The sequence below is a fragment of the Cyclopterus lumpus genome, chromosome 24 (genome assembly GCF_009769545.1).
Source record: "Cyclopterus lumpus isolate fCycLum1 chromosome 24, fCycLum1.pri, whole genome shotgun sequence".
In the NCBI taxonomy this organism is placed as follows: domain Eukaryota; kingdom Metazoa; phylum Chordata; class Actinopteri; order Perciformes; family Cyclopteridae; genus Cyclopterus; species Cyclopterus lumpus.
The window spans coordinates 3,883,023-3,901,341 of record NC_046989.1 but is presented as its reverse complement, the minus strand read 5'-3'; the positions used below and the strand labels follow the sequence as shown (position 1 = coordinate 3,901,341).

The 18,319-nt window shown below is 50.7% G+C and overlaps 1 protein-coding gene across 1 annotated transcript; it reads left to right on the top strand.

The window, feature by feature from the left end:
* Positions 1-1,466: 1,466 nt before the first annotated feature.
* mfsd2b (major facilitator superfamily domain containing 2B) lies at positions 1,467-18,311 on the top strand. Its single transcript, XM_034528048.1, has 14 exons — positions 1,467-1,822; positions 4,964-5,089; positions 5,191-5,315; positions 7,696-7,819; positions 12,299-12,377; positions 12,527-12,711; positions 14,420-14,510; positions 14,687-14,808; positions 15,116-15,199; positions 15,395-15,478; positions 15,575-15,684; positions 16,641-16,784; positions 17,002-17,178; positions 17,921-18,311. The coding sequence occupies exons 1-14, from the start codon at positions 1,487-1,489 to the stop codon at positions 17,967-17,969; spliced, it is 1,836 nt and encodes a 611-aa protein (XP_034383939.1). The 5' UTR covers positions 1,467-1,486; the 3' UTR covers positions 17,970-18,311.
* The last annotated feature ends 8 nt before the right edge of the window (positions 18,312-18,319 follow it).

The window sequence follows — 18,319 nt, the reverse complement described above, 5'->3', positions numbered from 1 at the left end:
CGACACCTACATCATAATGATGATGAGGATGATGCAGTCTGAGAACTATGTAGTCATACTTGAGTGCGTCCCAGTCGAGTGGTTTTCACACACACACCTTTCCGGTGCTCCCTGCAGGTAAAGTATTTGCGAGGGGAAATGAAACCAAACTGGATTCCTGGTGTTAACTGCGTGGGTGTATAAATGATCCTCTCTAACAGATGAGTACGAGCGTGTGTAAACGCATAACCAAGCGTGGATGTTTTCGACACCTAATGTGACAATAATAACAATATAACACTTTTCCCGAAGAACCGATGATGATGTCTATTTTATTCTCTGTCAAGTGTAGAATATTATAATAATGCATGATTGTTTATCACGTGCTAATAGAAAAAATAATATATAATATATATATATATATATATATAGCATTATATACTCATAATATATATAATATACAATATATATATATATATATATATTTAAAACATAGCAAAAAAACACACCATAGAATGTGAAGTTAGGAACGACAGGGGCTTTCTGTTGCATGGTCCCCTTTACGTATGTTTTATCATCACACAGACACACACACACTGCTTGTGTCGAACACACGCCTGTCATAATCTCATCACAGATGCACGTGCGCGCGCGCGCGCGCCACATGCATAGCCTACATACATGCGATCCGCTGACTGCCGCGTGCACCGTGACGGCCGCTGCACGGCGCCGCTCCGTCACTGCAGGACTGAGAGACGCGCAGACGGTCTCCATCCTCCGCAGTCTCCTTCTCATCCGGCCCCGACCGACCGAGGACCGAGACCGAGACCGAGACCGAGACCGGCTGACTGGCTCGCAGATCGCCGCAAAACTAACTGACCACAGCCGCTGACAGCCAGCGGGAGCTTTCCCCATCATCAAGAGGTAGGACCGCAAATCTGTTTTTCTCATTTATTTTTTTTTAAAAAGAAGAAAAAAGAAAAGAAGAAGAAGGAGAAGAAGCAAGGTGCATATCAGTGGTTGTTTATGGATGTGTGCTTACACAGTAATAGTAGGGCTGGACTCGCGCACTCGTGCACGGGACATCGCCGCATGCCAAAAGGCAGCAGTTGACGGGCACCTGAATGACATTTCACTTGCAGCGTGATATTAAAAAGGTTGTTTAGTTTGAGCGCCTGTGCGTGCGCGTGCGCGTGTGCTTGCGTGGTGTCTTGTTACATTCTCGTGCATCTATTCTACTCTGCTGTTGTGCATCGTCCCATTTATGGGTTTTTTTGTGTGTGCCTGCATACAAAAAGTCTTTGTGTGTTTTGCGTCGCTGCGTTGTTGTCCTTGTATGTTGCAGCTATACATGCTTGTCATTGTGTGTGCGTGCGTGTGCGTGTGTGTGTGTGCGTGTGTGTGTGTGTTTGCACGTGTGTGTGTGTGTGTGTGCGCACCGCCCGTCTGACTCTGCCCTTCCCCGTCCCTCCCCGGCCTCATTCCAGAGCCACACACCGGCATGTGAATGGCGGCCGAAAGGGGCCGAGTTGTCACGGAGGAGGAGCGCGAGGAGCCCGCGGCCTCCGGAGCCGCGGCTCGCGCGCACCGCGCGCACACCCGCAGCCAGAGCCACATCCAGTTCCAGCCCCAGACGCCCGGCGCCCAGTGGCAGGCTCCGCGCGCTCTCGCTCACACCAGGAGTCACAGCCACGCGCACTTCACGACTCCCTCGCGCACACCGGCGCAGAAGTACGGCTGCCGCCTGACGCACAGCCTCTCAGCCATGGCCGGAGCGCAGGGCTCCTCCGCGGGGCAGCTCATCAAGCCCACCGACCCGCTGTTCCCCAAGACCCCTCAGCAGGTAGGACTCCTACTTCTTCTTCTTCTGTTGTTGTTGTTGTTGTCACGTGTGCCTTGGCAGCTTGTTTATTGACCAGTGTTTTCCAATCTCATCTGGTGTGTTTTGCAGCTTAGTTGAGTGACTTGTGATTGGATGGAGAGGGAGGGAAAAACAAAAGAGATCTAATAATAATAATAATACATTTGTTTTATAAGGCGCCTTTCAAGGCACTCAAGGTCGCCGTACAACATATTTAAAAATCTGACACAATTTAAAAAGCAGCACAGTTAAAAGCAGAACAGATCTCTCTCTCTTCTTTCTCATCCTTTTGCTTATTAATCAGCTGCGTTATTTCCCCCCCTGAACTGTGATCCAGTCGATTTGTTCTTCCGACTGATGGGATGAAGACCTTCTTCCTTTTTTTGTCTGATCGGTGGACTATACGTGAGGAGAGAGAGTCGTGACAGGAAGGGAGACGTGTGGAAAAGCAATGACTTATGGGTCGCCTCACGTCATAAATGTGTCATATCAGAGGTGATTTGTGTTGGAATGGAAGCCGGAGAGCCCGAGCCTTCACGCGGTTCAGGTCGATACCGTGTATATACGATGATGATATCATGTGTCGCAATGCAAATTAGTCACTCGTTTCCTCGTTTCACTCGACCTGTAACCCGTTCTGCAACTGTCTCTTCTCCGCCGAGGCCTCCGTCTAATCCGCTCGTGTTTTGGTTTCGACTCGAGTGGAGTTATAGACATCTGGACGTCTTGAGGTTTTAAAAATACGTTTTTCCCCCAAAAAAAGACCTTTAAAGTTGCAGCCGCTCGTGTTGGACCCGCTTTTGGGCCACGCGCTGGTTCCAAGGACCAGTGCTTGGTCATCGTTGTGTCCCATTGAAATCAAAAAGGGGGGCTTATAAGCACGTCTCGAATGTACAGAGCGAGTCGCTCTCTTCAAACTTCATGCGTGCCGCAACATCCGATATTCCTCTTTCTTTTAAATTTGACGAGGTAAATAAATGCAGCGTTTTGGACGTACCCTTTTTTTTGAATTTGCGTTCGACGGCACAAAGTAAAGACGACCTGCTCGGTGTGACCCCTTGACCCCCGATTGGCCAGAATGGTTCACGAGCATTTAAACTGTTTTTTGGTGTTTTTTAAACACATTTCTTTCCATCTTAGCTTACACATTTTATTCGGAGAACGTGGCTCGGCTTCCTGCCCCCTTTTTCTTTTTCTTTGCTGATTTTTAAATCGCTTGCAGTTCAGACACTTTAAATGGTTTCCTCTCCAGCGGTTAAAGGATTCATTAACTTTGGAGATTAGTCTTATCCGTCCTTGTCCCTCGCTCGTTGACAGTCTTAACTTTGCAGATGCTCCCTTTATGTGTGTGTGTGTGTGTGTGTGTGTGTGTGTGTGTGTGCGGTGCTGTTTGTGCATGCGGACAACAGCAGAAAGGATATCCTGTTTATCCCGTTTGATGATAAGAATGCAGTAATGACAGATTGAGAGTTTGTGTTGATTTTAGAGCGAGAGAGAGAGAGATGGCGTATATTTTTGCACATCATCAGATAAGCAGCGTTCTCCAGACGCCAAAAGACTTTAATTTTTTCTCTCTCCAATTAGGGCTAATTGCAGTGAGAGTGGAAGAAGAGAGAGTTTTGAAGTCGGGGAAAGAACCGCCGCGCGGCCTTTACTTACCTCCGACCCGCTCGTGTCTTATGATTGGATAATTGCACACATACCTCGCGGTAATCGTCGCTCTCGAAAACCGCCTTCGTGTGTTTTGATGGTGGCGACGGAGAGGAAAAAAAAGGAGGAGGAGGAAGGGGAAAAAAGAAACCGTGGGTTTTGGATAATGACAGTGTGCCGGTCGCGGCCGCGGTTACTTTGGTGATTTTCTTCCCCCCTTCTTTCATGAAGCTCTTGGATGGGGGGTGGGGTGGGGGTGGGGGGGCAAGCCTGGGCCACTGGATGTGGAGTGACACTGATGTGTGTGTGTGTGTGTGTGTGCGTGCGTGTGTGTGTGTCTGACACCAAAGGTTATACAGAATCGGGGGAACAGGCAAAGGTTGTGCACAGCCCCCCCCCCCCCCCCCCCCCCCCGGAGACAGTCGTAAATACACTGGGCTCCCCAGACTGCGGTGACTCGTCTTATTCATGTGTGAAGATGAAAAGCTTTTCCCCCTCTTCTTGCACACACACGCACACACACACACACACACACACACACACACACACACACACACAGTCTGATGGTTTTGGCAGTGCACGGCGAGGGCAAACGGAGCCGTGGATGGTGGGTTTGTCCCGGCTCCTGCATGGGCCTCAGTGTCTGAGCAGACGGAGACCACAATGCCAACAGCCAGCAAGGTGGTGGTGGGTGTGTGGGTGGGTGTGTGTGTGTGTGGGGGGGGGGGCTCCTCCTGATCCTCTATCTATTTAACACACACACATATTTTATACATGAGCATCTCCCTTGCCTGTTAGAGTCATTTAGGGAGACAGAGATACAAGAAGGTGGATGATTTAAGGTTGCAGTTGTAGTCTATTTGCGTGTGTGTGTGCGCGTGCGTGTGTGTGTGTGCGTGTGTGTTTTTAGGGAGTGTATCGTTGCAAACGCGGCGTGCCGGCGTATCGCACGTTATCGAACTACCGTACGCGTTCCGAACTGTTGCGACACGAAGACGAGGAGGAATGTTATTTTAGGAGCACCTGAAATAGAATTAGAAAAGACGACATTATGAATGGGCCACAAGTCTTGTGGGTTTAATCTGTTTTGAGAGCGACACACCTTGCTTCACCCCGGCGTGTCTGGGAAGCGGTCCAAAGTTGACGTAGGATCGCGTGTGCAGAAACTTCGCAGTTTATATCACGTCGTGGCTGAATCGCCTGTGCTGATTGGCTCACAGAGCGACCCTCACTTCCCAATCCCCGTAGAGTTAAAACGATGAAACATGAAAAAGTATCGGATGCACATGATGCTCCTGGCGGGACATGCTTACCCAATATCTGAATTTACTGAATTGACCCGTCTCCAACGGGGAGCGAGAGAGCCTTCAACGGATCGCTTGCACCTGGAGAGGAGTTAAACTCGCTCGTTACCTTAAATTAAAGGTGTCTTGTGTCGTCCCCCCCCCCCCCCCCCCCCCCCCGTCTCCGCAGACCGAGCTGGGCCAGAAGTTGACGCTATGCAGCAAGCTGTGTTTCGCCATCGGCGGCGCCCCCAAGGAGGTGGCCGGCAGCGCCACGGCCTTCTTCTTCCAGATCTACCTGCTGGACGTGGCTCAGGTAAATGTGTTTGACCACGAGGAAAGAATGTGTGTGTGTGTGTGTGTGTGTGTGTGTGTATGTGTGCTTCTTCTTCATGTTCCCCCCTTTGTGCTCCTCAGATCAACGCCTTCCAGGCCTCCATGGTGCTGTTCATCGGTAAAGCCTGGGGGGCCGTGACCGACCCCGTGGTCGGGTTCTTCATCACAAAGAGCAGGTGGACCAAGATCGGTCGACTCATGCCCTGGTGAGCTCTCCCCACACACACACACACACACACACACACACACACACACACACACACTACTATTACTGCTGTCAAGATATCGCCACAGAAGGATGTTATTGTTATTCGGCTACCACGGGAACTATAATTCAGACCTTTAAAGATACACTTGGTTAACGCCTTGTTTGGGTTTTCTCTCCACTCTCTCAGACAGAATTATGATCTTTTTTTTTTGGGTGAAAAGTCCAAACAAAAATTAGAAGAAAAAAAACAACAACAATGTGCTCCGGTTTCGGATGTCTATTCATTTTGTTTTGGTGTATTAAATTATTCTCCGAGAGGCCCGAGCGTCTCACCTGAGGATCGGGGCTGAATAAAATCTCCTTTGTGTCTTTAATCGTAGTTTAATCAAAGGGCGTCGGCGGGTTTATTTATTAGTATTTCTTCCTGCCGTTTTGAGGGCCAGACAACAATAGACAAGGAAGTTCGTCTGCATTCTTCCTTCGTGAGCGGCGTCCTCTCCCTTCCTCCCCCCCCCACCCCGTGACATCGAGGTGACACCTCATTTCACATTTGGGCATCGAGCAGCTGTCTCCGACGTTAAGTCTCTCGCGGCCTCGTGGTGAAATGATTCTTTGTGGTCGCCGCGGATTATACAAATCTGTTAACCACAAAATCACCATCTTTTGATCCTGTAAGCGGCTACGCACATGTGTGTGTGTGTGTGTGTGTGTGTGTGTGTGTGTGTAGCGTGACACTTACTGTAATTGCACATTCGGTATCTAATGCCTACTGCATTATAAACCGTATAGATTATTATGTACATAAACGAGCTGACAGTGCTGGATGGGGGGCCAGGTTCACTGATGCTGATGGCGGTTAAATCAGCCTTGATTACTCACAGGAAACTGCAGGTGTGTGTGCGTGCGTGCGTGTGTGTGTGTGTGTGTGTGTGTGTGCCCATGAGTAGGATGTATAAGGGTATTTTAGTTGTGATGAGATTGCAAGACACTCACACAAGTCTTTAGTTTTGAGCCTGTTTGGAAAGTCCCCAACCGGCAGGAAGTGGTCCCAACCTCCGACACACACACGCACACACACACACACACACACACACACTCACACACACACACACACACACTATTATGGCTGTCCCATCCACAGCCAGACATAAAGTGATATCCATCATTTAGCCACAGAACAAACGCCCTCTTGGGTGTTGCCCTGTTTATTATCGTGTGACTGTGGTATGATGCACAATCTTATAATTGAAGATTAAAAGACGAGGCTCCTTTACCGAAGTAAAAATACAACGATGTAAAATGAAGCCCCCTCTGTTCCACCGCATCTAATTAAAGTCAGAGAGGGGGAGGAGCCCCGGCTTAATTAAGACGAGTGTGAAGCCATCAGAACGTGTGAGCAAACATGCAAGTGTGCCGCTGTGCATCCCCCCCCCCAACACCCAAAACACACACAGTCATCTTGCAGGAACGTTCTGACCGCCCTGTTCATCGACCCCCCCCCCCCCCCCCCCCCACACACACACACACACACACACACCCTTTCACTGCCCCCCGTGACCGAGCGGTCAATACTGCAGCGCCAGCGTTCGGCCTCCTTTGTCCGAGCCAAACAATCAGGAGGAGAGTGAGCTGGACGATGCTGGAAAGGACCACCAGCTCGGCCTCTTTCTCCCACTTTCTCTGTTCAACAACTCCTGACCGGGTCAGAGGTCAGAACCCCCCCCCCCCCCACACACACACACACACACACACACATCCCCCTCCATAGTTTTTTTTTTTTTTGCTGTGTCAGTCGCACCGCATGACAAATAAAACTCAATTTTGCTCTTTAAAGCAAACAAAAATAAAATGATATGTTGCAGTTGGCATGACGACACGACACATTTCTGTCGATGCTCCATAACCCGCCCGTTGTTTTTGGCGTCACGTCTAAACGCACACACACACACACACACACACACACGCCGTGTTGTTTACCTATGATTTATACACACCCAGCGTACCCCATCACTCAGATTTCTGCACGCAGAATAAAAAGCACAACGCAGCAGAACTGCTTCACGCATATTCATGTGTGTGTGTGTCTGTGTGTGTGTGTGTGTGTGTGTGTGTGTGAAGGGTCAGATTCCTGTCATGCTTACAGCATAATCATTTAGCTGTCGGCATAATGTTGCCGTAATCCCGCAAGAAAAATACGACCCGATTTGAACGCCGCGCCGCCCATTGAAAAAAAAACACCCATTCCACCACGGACGATGGGGACGGCGGCTAAATGGAGATTTGTTTTTGCGTGAAACCCCCCCCCCCCCCGTAAAATGTTGAGATGTAACCCCCCCCTGACATGCGTCTGTGTGTGTGTGTGTGTGTGTGTTTTGCAGGATGGTGGGTTGCTCTCCGTTCCTGGTGGTCTCCTACTTCTACCTCTGGTTCGTTCCCCCCTTCATCAGCGGCAGGTTCCTCTGGTACCTCGGCTTCTACTGCCTCTACCAAACCCTCATCACCGTGAGTGTGTGCGACGAGTGCTCTTTTGGGGAGGGGGGGGGGGGGGGCCCAGATCAGAGGAAGTGTAGTTATTTAGGTCGCCCTTTTTTTTTGTTATTGTGGCCCCGGACCGCTCATCATCTCGTCTCCCGGGGTAACCCTTCTACCATGCCGACCGCACGTCATTCCAACTCCTTCATAAGTATACGGGGCGGCCCCTGCCAGCAACCTCTCTAAATGCTGGTTACCACTTTTAGCGCGCCTTCATTGTCTCTGGACGTGTGTGTGTGTGTGTGTGTGTGTGTGTGAGCCATCATTCAGAGGGCCGGCGGCGGTCTTTAAACAGAGGTTATAGGACGACATGCATCAACCTTTTGATGCAATCGAGCTACAAACGGGGCTCTTATCCGATTCATTGCTTCTCACTTCCATCTGCAGCAGCTTCACGTCTGTAAATGTAGTTTTTTTTTTCCGGGCTAGCCGCGTGTTTATTTTTCGGTCGCGGTCTCCTCGTGTAAATTAATACACGGGTGAAGCGGGACTCGGTTTTGAATCGCCTGTTCTCCGGGAGAGCTGGTGAGGAAAAGAGGAACAAAAAAACAGAGCGCTGAGGTCGGCCGACATGGAAACTGCAGGAGTCGCTATATTTTTTTTTGGGGTGCGTTTTCTCAGATTTAAGATTTAAAGACATCTAAACATATCTTGGGTGTTCCCAGTTTGATTGCGAGTACAACATGTTAGACGGTAGAAGGAGTGGGGAAGAGGAGCTACTGAACACGCTCACGACGCCGATGTTTAGCGTCTTATGGGAATCAGTTTTTTGAGGTATTTAACAAGGTTAACAAGTTACAGCTCCTCCTATGAATCGCCACCTTAACGTGGTGGAGGAGTTTGAGTGGCTCAGTGATCCTGGGAGCTATGTTGTCCGGGGCGTCAGCCCCTGGTAGGGTCTCCCAAGGCAAACAGGTCTCGGGGGAGAGCCCAGACTAAGAGCGGTTCAATAAACCCTGATGAATAGCAGCCCACGGATTGTAGCCACCTTGCCCGGACAAGGGAAACCGGGGCACCCTCCCGGAGCCAGACCCAGGAGGGGAGCTCGTCGGCGAGCGTCTGGTGGCCGGGCTTTCGCCCATGGGGCCCGGTCGGGCTCAGCCCGAAAGAACAACATGGAGCAGCTGTCACCCTGTGGACCCACCACCCGCAGGGAGAATTATCGGGGTCGGGTGCTATGTAGACCGGGCGGCGGGCCAGGCGGGAGACCTGGGCGGGCCGATCGCCGGCAGCATAGACTAGCTCTAGGGACGTGGAACGTCACCTCACTAGCGGGGAAAGAGCCGGAGCTGGTGCAGGAGGTGGAGCGGTACCAGCTAGATATAGTTGGGCTCACCTCCACGCACAGCATGGGCTCTGGAACCAAGCTCCTGGAGAAGGGTTGGACTTTGTCCTTTTCTGGAGTTGCCCAGGGTGAGAGGCGCCGGGCGGGAGTGGGGATACTCACGAGCCCCCGGCTGAGCGCCGCTGTGTTGGAGTTTTCCCCGGGGAACGAGAGGGTCGCCTCCCTGCGCCTACGGGTTGCGGGGAGTAAGGCTCTGACTGTTGTTTGTGCTTATGCACCGAACAGCATTTCGGAGTATCCGGCCTTCTTGGAGTCGGTGGGAGGGGTCCTGGAAAGGGCGCCGCCTGCCGACTCCATAGTTCTCCTGGGAGACTTCAACGCTCACGTGGGCAATGACAGAGAAACCTGGCGGGGCGTGATTGGGAGGAACGGCTTGCCCGATCTGAACCCGAATGGTGTTTTGTTGTTGGACTTCTGTGCTAGCCACAGTTTGTCCATAACGAACACCATGTTCGAACATAAGGTGGCTCATAAGTGTACCTGGTACCAGAACACCTTAGGCCGGAGATCAATGATCGACTTTGTAATCGTATCATCTGATCTGCGGCCGTATGTCTTGGACACTCGGGTGAAGAGAGGAGCAGAGCTGTCAACTGATCACCACCTGGTGGTGAGTTGGATCAGATGGCGGGGGACTCGGCTAGAGAGACCTGGCAAGCCCAAACGTGTAGTGAGGGTGAACTGGGAACGTCTGGCAGAGGATCCTGTCCGGGAGGTCTTCAACTCCCACCTCCGGAAGAACTTCTCACAAATCCCGAGGGAGGCTGGGGACATGGAATCCGAGTGGACCTTGTTCAAAGCCTCTATTGTGGACGCGGCTGCTCGGGGCTGTGGCCGGAAGGTCATCGGTGCCTGTCGTGGCGGCAACCCTAGAACCCGGTGGTGGACACCGGGGGTGAGGGTAGCCGTCAAACTGAAGAAGGAGGCCTTTCGGGCCTGGCTGGCCCAGGGGTCTCCTGAAGCAGCTGACGGGTACCGGCGGGCCAAAAGGGCTGCAGCGACGATGGTCGCGGAGGCTAAAACTCGGGCATGGGAGGAGTTCGGGGAGGCCATGGAGAAGGACTTTCGGTTGGCCTCAAGGAAGTTCTGGCAAACCATCCGACGGCTCAGGAAGGGAAAGCAGGGTCTACCCCAGGCTGTTCTCAGCAGGGGGGGGGAACTGCTGACCCGGACTGGGGACATCGTCGGGCGGTGGAAAGAGCACTTTGAGGAACTCCTAAACCCGGCCAACATGTCCCCCGGAGAGGGGGCAGCGCCGGAAGACTTTGGGGTGGATTCACCCATATCCCTGGCAGAGGTCGCTAAGGTAGTCAAAAAGCTCCTTGGTGGCAAGGCGCCAGGGGTGGATGAGATCCGCCCTGAGATGCTGAAAGCGCTGGACATTGTTGGGCTGTCTTGGTTGACACGCCTTTTCAGTGTCGCATGGGGGTCGGGAACAGTGCCCATGGACTGGCAGACCGGGGTGGTGGTTCCCATCTTCAAGAAGGGGGACCGGAGAGTGTGCTCGAACTATCGTGGTATCACACTGCTCAGCCTCCCGGGAAAAGCTTATGCCAGGGTGCTGGAGAGGAGGCTCCGACCGCTTGTCGAACCTCAGATTCAGGACGAACAGTGCGGATTCCGTCCCGGTCGTGGAACAGTGGACCAGCTCTTTACCCTCGCAAGATTACTGGAGGGGTCCTGGGAGTTTGCCCAACCAGTTTACATGTGCTTTGTAGACCTGGAGAAGGCTTTCGACCGGGTCCCTCGGGGGTTTTTGTGGGGGGTGCTGCGGGAGTATGGGGTGCCGGACCCGTTGGCACGGGCCATCCGGTCTCTGTATGCCTGCAGTAGGAGCTGTGTTCGTCTCCTCGGTAGTAAGTCAGACACGTTCCCGGTGGGTGTTGGCCTCCGCCAGGGCTGCCCTTTATCACCGGTCCTGTTCGTGACCTTCATGGACAGGATATCTAGGCGCAGCCAGGGGGCGGAGAGGATCCGGTTCGGGAGTCTCGGGATCGCCTCTCTGCTGTTTGCGGATGATGTGGTCCTGTTTGCCTCCTCGGACCGTGACCTCCAGCATTCACTGGGGCGTTTTGCAGCCGAGTGCGAAGCGGCAGGGATGAGAGTTAGCACCTCCAAATCTGAGGCCATGGTGCTCTGCCGGAAACCGGCGGATTGCTCCCTCCAGGTGGGGGCAAACTGCCTACCCCAAGCGAAGGAGTTCAAGTATCTCGGGGTCTTGTTCACGAGTGAGGGTAAGGTGGAGCGGGAGATCGATAGGCGGATCGGTGCGGCTGCAGCAGTAAAACAGGCGCTGTACCGGTCCGTCTTAGTGAAGAGGGAGCTGAGCCGGAAGGCAAAGCTCTCCATTTACTGGTCAGTCTACGTTCCAACCCTCACCTATGGTCACGAACTCTGGGTCGTGACCGAAAGAACGAGATCTCGGATACAAGCGGCCGAAATGAGCTTCCTCCGTAGGGTGGCCGGGCTCAGCCTTAGAGATAGGGTAAGGAGCTCGGACATCAGGGGGGAGCTTGGAGTCGAGTCGCTGCTCCTTCGTGTCGAAAGGAGTCAGCTGAGGTGGTTCGGGCATCTAGTTAGGATGCCTCCGGGCACGTCCAACTGGTAGGAGGCCCCGGGGAAGACCGAGGACACGCTGGAGGGATTATATCTCCCGGCTGGCCTTGGAACGCCTCGGGATCCCCCAGAATGAGCTGGAAAGTGCTGCGGGTGAGAGGGAAGCCTGGGTCGGCCTGCTGAACCTGCTGCCACCGCGACCCGACCCCGGATAAGCGGGTGATAATGGATGGATGGATGGATGGAACAAGTTACAGTTTCCCATGAGGCCTAAAAATACTTTCCCCCTTATAGGCTCACCTCGTTTTGAAGTAAATCATCTTATAATCAAGATATTTCCTTCCCTCTGTCCACGTGAATGAATACGTGGAATATCGGTGCAATTTGAACGCAAGTTTCATGGCAATCCATCCAAACTATTACGAGTTATTTGACTCCAAAACCAACCCCACGGCGGCGCCCATAGGATTCATCATGTGGGGACCATGAATGAAAGAAGCTATTGGTAGTTGTTGTGTATCTAACTGTGTCTTTCTTCTCCCTCGCAGTGCTTCCACGTGCCTTACTCTGCTCTCACCATGTTCCTGAGCACGGACCAGAAGGAGCGAGACTCGGCCACCGCTTACCGTGAGCTTCTTCTTCTTCTTCTTCTTCTTCTTCTTCTTCTTCTTCTCTTTGTGCCGGTCCAGATCCAGAGAACCTGTGAGTCCATGTGAAGGGCAGCGATACTGATCCATCTTTCTCTTGTTGTTGTTGTTGTTGTTGTTGTTGCACAGGGATGACCATGGAGGTGCTGGGGACGCTCGTGGGCGCCGCCATCCAGGGCCAGATCGTGGCCAGCGCTCACACTCTGAAGCACTGCCCGCCTCACAACGCGTCCGCCGGTTACCTCGGCAACAACGGCAGCGGGGCGGAGATCGTCAGGAGGCTGGTGCGCTCCCAGGACTACCTGTCGCACTCGGTAAGTGTCACACCAGGTGAGCTCGAAGTCGGCCTCCGACTTCAGACACGCTCATCGGCAAATATCCAGGAGGGATGGGGGGGGGGGGGGAATGGGGTGTTAGGGGGATGGGGGGTGGGGTTATGGGGGTTCTGCAGCCCTGAATGAAAAGGAGGATTGTTTCGAAAATAATTGGGTTGTGACATCCCAAAAAATGGCCTGGGGGGAGCCTGACGGGGCCCCCTCTCTCTCACACTGAGGGGTCTCCACGGCCTGTCAGTCATTAGGGCCCTATTTATATCCCGCCCCCGCAACGGTTGGAACGAGGCACTCCAGATGCGAAACGTCGAGCAATATGAGGGGAAAGGAACACGTTTCCAAACTGTCTATTTGGCCTTCAAGTGGTTGGATTTTGTTTGAACCTTATGAAGGGGGGGGAGGGGGGGTTAATTGCTCCGTGGTCGCACCGTCTGGGCAAACTGGGGGTCTGCCTAAAACAGGGCGTGTGCGTGTTTTTCGATTCGAGAAAATAGCAAACAAACAAGAAGGTTGTGTTCAGGCCCGAGCGGTTCCTGTATTTTAGGATACTTGAGGTTTTTTTCCCCCTAATGTTTATGTTGGTATTTGTAGAGTGAAATGCCGGCCGGCGGTGTTTTGCTATTTAAACCGACAGCCGGGGAAAACAAACAAGGGCCCTAAATCGAGCTGACGTGTAACGAGCATGGGGAAATGAAGCGCTCCCTTTTTATTTGAAGGCCTTTCGAGGACATTATGAATTAAAGATGGAGAAGAGGCTCAGAATAGACCGGCTGTGTGAGGAGAGATACATGTGTGTGTTCTCTACATGTGTGTGTTCTCTACATGTGTGTGTTCTCTACATGTCTGTGTTCTCATACATGTGTGTGTTCTCTACATGTGTGTGTTCTCTACATGTCTGTGTTCTCATACATGTGTGTGTTCTCTACATGTGTGTGTTCTCATACATGTGTGTTCTCTACATGTGTGTGTTCTCTACATGTCTGTGTTCTCATACATGTGTGTGTTCTCTACATGTGTGTGTTCTCTACATGTCTGTGTTCTCATACATGTGTGTGTTCTCTACATGTGTGTGTTCTCTACATGTCTGTGTTCTCATACATGTGTGTGTTCTCTACAGGTGTGTGTTCTCTACATGTGTGTTCTCTACATGTGTGTTCTCATACATGTGTGTTCTCTACATGTGTGTGTTCTCTACATGTGTGTGTTCTCATACATGTGTGTGTTCTCTACATGTGTGTGTTCTCATACATGTGTGTGTTCTCTACATGTCTGTGTTCTCATACATGTGTGTGTTCTCTACATGTGTGTGTTCTCTACATGTGTGTTCTCATACATGTGTGTGTTCTCTACATGTGTGTTCTCTACATGTGTGTTCTCATACATGTGTGTTCTCTACATGTGTGTGTTCTCTACATGTGTGTGTTCTCATACATGTGTGTGTTCTCTACATGTGTGTGTTCTCATACATGTGTGTTCTCTACATGTGTGTTCTCATACATGTGTGTGTTCTCATACATGTGTGTGTTCTCTACATGTGTGTGTTCTCTACATGTGTGTTCTCATACATGTGTGTGTTCTCATACATGTGTGTGTTCTCTACATGTGTGTGTTCTCATACATGTGTGTGTTCTCTACATGTGTGTGTTCTCTACATGTGTGTTCTCATACATGTGTGTGTTCTCTCCTGCAGAAGGAGGTGTACATGATCGCTGCCGGTGTGATCGGAGGCGTGTTCCTCGTCTGCACCGTGGTGATGTTCCTGGGGGTCAAAGAGAGGGACGGTGAGGCTTCTGGGTCCTTTGGGTCAAAGAGAGGGGACACGATGACATCACGGATGTTACGCAATGTCATCACAACATGTGACGACTCTAATGTCTGCTTCCTCTTCTTCTTCTTCCTCCTCCTCCTATATACACCCTATACGCCCTATAACTCCACGCCGTCTCACCCGTTTCAGATCCCTACGCCCCGAGGACCGAGAAGCAGATCCCGTTCCACCAGGGCTTCATCCTGGTGATGAGGCACGGGCCGTACCTCACTCTGACCGCCGCGTTCCTCTTCATCACCGTCGCCATTCAGGTAACCCAAAAAGAGACGCACGTGTTGTCATGGAAACGCTTCTCAAATGGCGAGTCCCTTGCTTCCAGACAGGAAGAACCCGGCGCTCGATGTCGACGTGGTCTGAATTCTTGCAGACGGCTCCAACTTTTTGCATCGGATCTATTTTTCGTTCGTGTATCCCTCAGCCTCAGGGTGCGGTGTCAGTTGTCACCCCCCCCCCCCCCCCCCCACCCCCCGGGGTGCCGATGAATCACCGGCAAAGAAAGAGAAACGCCGACGAGTGAATATCTTGAGCGTTTCATCTCTCTCTCTCTGATTTCTGCAGCTGGTCCAGAGCAACTTCGTCCTCTTCTGCACGTACGCCGCCGACCTGAGGGACCACTTCCAGAACATCGTGCTGACCATCCTGGTGAGCGCGGCTTTTTATTTATTTATTTAGTTGTTGTTTGTTTTTTTATGCACCTCACAAAGCACCCAAAAAGATATTCCATGTAACTTGACTGTAAAATATAAATATAACTTTTTTTCTTTTCACTTTCTTTTCAATATAACTCTTTTCTCTTCCCCATGTGACCTCATTCGACCTTTACCTTTGACCCCGCAGGTTTCTGCCGTGATAAGCATCCCGGTGTGGCAGTGGTTCCTGCAGCGCTTCGGGAAGAAGACGGCGGCTTTTTGCGGCATCACAGTGAGGATACTGGACTATTACACCATGCGCCATCTTGTGGACGAAGATGGGAGCGCGGCGTGTCCTCACCTGTTTTCATTCCTCTCCTCTCTCTAGTGGATCATGCCCTTCACCTTGATGCTGGTCTTCATCCCCAACGTGGTGGTGGCCTACGTCGTGGCCGTCTCCTCGGGGCTCAGCGTGGCCGCCTCGCTCCTGTTGCCGTGGTGAGACTCCCCCCCCTCCCCCCCCTTATGTTATAAAATGTGTCAAAATAGGAGAAAACCAACACATGCAAGAACCAAGAGGGGTTTATACATTACTTCTGATTTTATGTCCTGATATTTATCCAGATGCAGATATAAAAAACCTTTCCCTTTTTTTACAGCACAAATAGAATTAAACACGTATTTGAAAATAGTAAAGATGGTCTAAATATATATATATATATATTATAATAATATATCTGCAGACTCTTTGTTGTTGTTATTCGACAGTCGGAGCTATTTGTGACTGTCCATGCGGCTCCATCTGCAGGCTTTACGTGCCCCCGATGAGGGTTTAAATATGCTCCGGCTTACTCTTCTATCAGCAGAATATGGATTTATATCCTTGAAATATTCAATAGTCCACTAAGCCCTCTGACATGGTTTATGTAAGTCCGCTTGCGCTGCTCGTGTCGGTTTAGATTTGATGCAGGAGAGCCATTAATCAAACCGTGAACCCTGCTGTTAGCGGTGACCTGGTGCCCCCCCGGGGGGGGTTGGGGGGCGTCCCTGTCCATTCCCCTCGGGTCACGGTCACAAAGGTGATGTCATCTCTATGAATTAGAGGTTGCCGTCGACTATAAATCCTCCGGACCGCCACAGAGCTAATATAGGGCCGGTAAGGTGGAGCGGTCTTCTTCTCTCGTCCCCTCCCTCGAACCCCAAATTACAGGGGCCTCCCGTCGGGGGGTGGGGGTGGGGGGGGGGGGTTCACCGTCGAATCGCGTTATTAGCTCGGTCATTTTTAGCCCACCGGGTTATCAAAAGGGCTCTAAGAGGATCTGCTACCAGTTTGTTTGTCAAGGTCTGAGGCAAGCGTCATGTCTCCAGAAAACCACAGATTAGTGTGTGTTCAACTCTGCCTGTGTGTGTGTGTGTGTGTGTGTGTGTGTGTGTGTGTGCGTGTGCAACTCAAGGTCGATGCTGCCGGACGTGGTGGACGACTTCCGGCTGGCCAACCCCTACTGCAAAGGCCACGAGGCCATCTTCTACTCCTTCTACGTGTTCTTCACCAAGTTCGCTTCGGGCATCTCCCTGGGAGTGTCCACCCTGTGCCTGGAGTAAGTCCCGCCTCCCTAATCACACACACACACACACACACACACACACACACCCCGGACCCCTGTGTACGATTCATTATGTGAAAGGTGATGCAAGTGGGCTCCTTTGCAGTATATTGCAGCGTCAGGGGCCGGGATGTCGATTTCCTGTAACCTGTCTTTAAATTGGATGTCTGCCTGTGTGTGTGTGTGTGTGTGTGTGTGTGTGTGTGTGTAGATTTGCAGGGTATGACACCGGCGCCTGCAAGCAGCCGGCTCCCGTAGTGTACACCCTGAAGCTGCTGATCGGCGCTGCCCCCGTGGCCTTCATCGTGACGGGGTTGATGATCCTGCTGCTCTATCCCATCAGCGAAGACGTGCGGCTCAGGAACCGACTCTGCCTGGACGAGCTGCGGTACGCCTGGTTACAAACAAACAAACAAACAAACAAACAAACAAACATACACAGTTCCTTTGCAGCCTCACGTCATCAGAAGGAAAAGTGTGTCTTGGGTTTGAGACGTAAAATGTACAACAGGAAGTCTGCATTTCAAAACTGTGTGCTCGAAAAAAAGAAAAAGTGGGCAAGTAAGGGTCCGATGAAAGATGCCGTTGCATTGCATTCTGGGAATTGTAGGAGGAGTCCTTCAAATTTTATGAAAGTGCTTTCCCTATTAATTAACCCTTTTAATATATGACATTAATAGTTATACTTAATTAACGTTTGCATTAAGGACTTTATTAAGTTATGAGAAATGTTGCTATTACTTCCCTGTACCATTACGCCGACAATAAGCATTTAATTAATATTGATCGGCGCTGGAGGAAGTAATCAGATCGTTTGGTTAAGGGAAAGAAGCAATGAATCATATTTCATTATAGTAGTAGAAGTCTTATATTCAAAATGAGACTTTTAAATCAAGTACAGAAGTATTCGGAGTGAAATATAATATTATACAAAATGTCAAGATGTTAGTACTTCATTACGGGATAATTCTTAATGAAACATTAATATGCAAATGTCATAAATATGATATTTAGTCGAGTTGATTTGAACTAATTCCTACACCGCTGGGTAGTTTAATTAAGTGTATGCATGTTCTTCATCGTAATCAGTAAATCAATAAACTAATGTAACTCGTTGACGTCTCCCACAGGAAGCAAAGCATCAGCTCCAGAACAATGGAGGACCTGAACAATGCGTGACCTTTGACCTTGAAGGAAGTGCCCCCCCCCCCCCCCCCGTGCGCGTTCCAGTCGACTCCGCTGGAAAAACTCGACCATTAGTGTATATTACACTGATAAATAGTTCAAACTGTTTTAACGTAAACTTTTACGTTTTCATTTTCACATGTAACCTGTACAGTCATCTCGGATATATAAATATACAATAAGATTACCTAATTTATATAAATGAATGTATACCATATATTTGCCGTGTTCAGCTCTACGACACTTCCGTTATTTATTTATGATTTCTTTTTTTTGGAATATTGAGGGCTGATGATATGAAATTAATAAATGTTGTAGAGGTTGGTCGATAGACCGAATAAAAC

Excerpts from the sequence above, each read along its gene's own strand:
- mfsd2b (XM_034528048.1), top strand. The coding sequence starts at position 1,487 with ATGGCGGCCGAAAGGGGCCGAGTTGTCACGGAGGAGGAGCGCGAGGAG. Across the intron at positions 15,685-16,640 it reads GCCTCGCTCCTGTTGCCGTG|GTCGATGCTGCCGGACGTGG; the intron begins GTGAGACTCCCC and ends GTGCAACTCAAG. Across the intron at positions 17,179-17,920 it reads CTCTGCCTGGACGAGCTGCG|GAAGCAAAGCATCAGCTCCA; the intron begins GTACGCCTGGTT and ends CGTCTCCCACAG.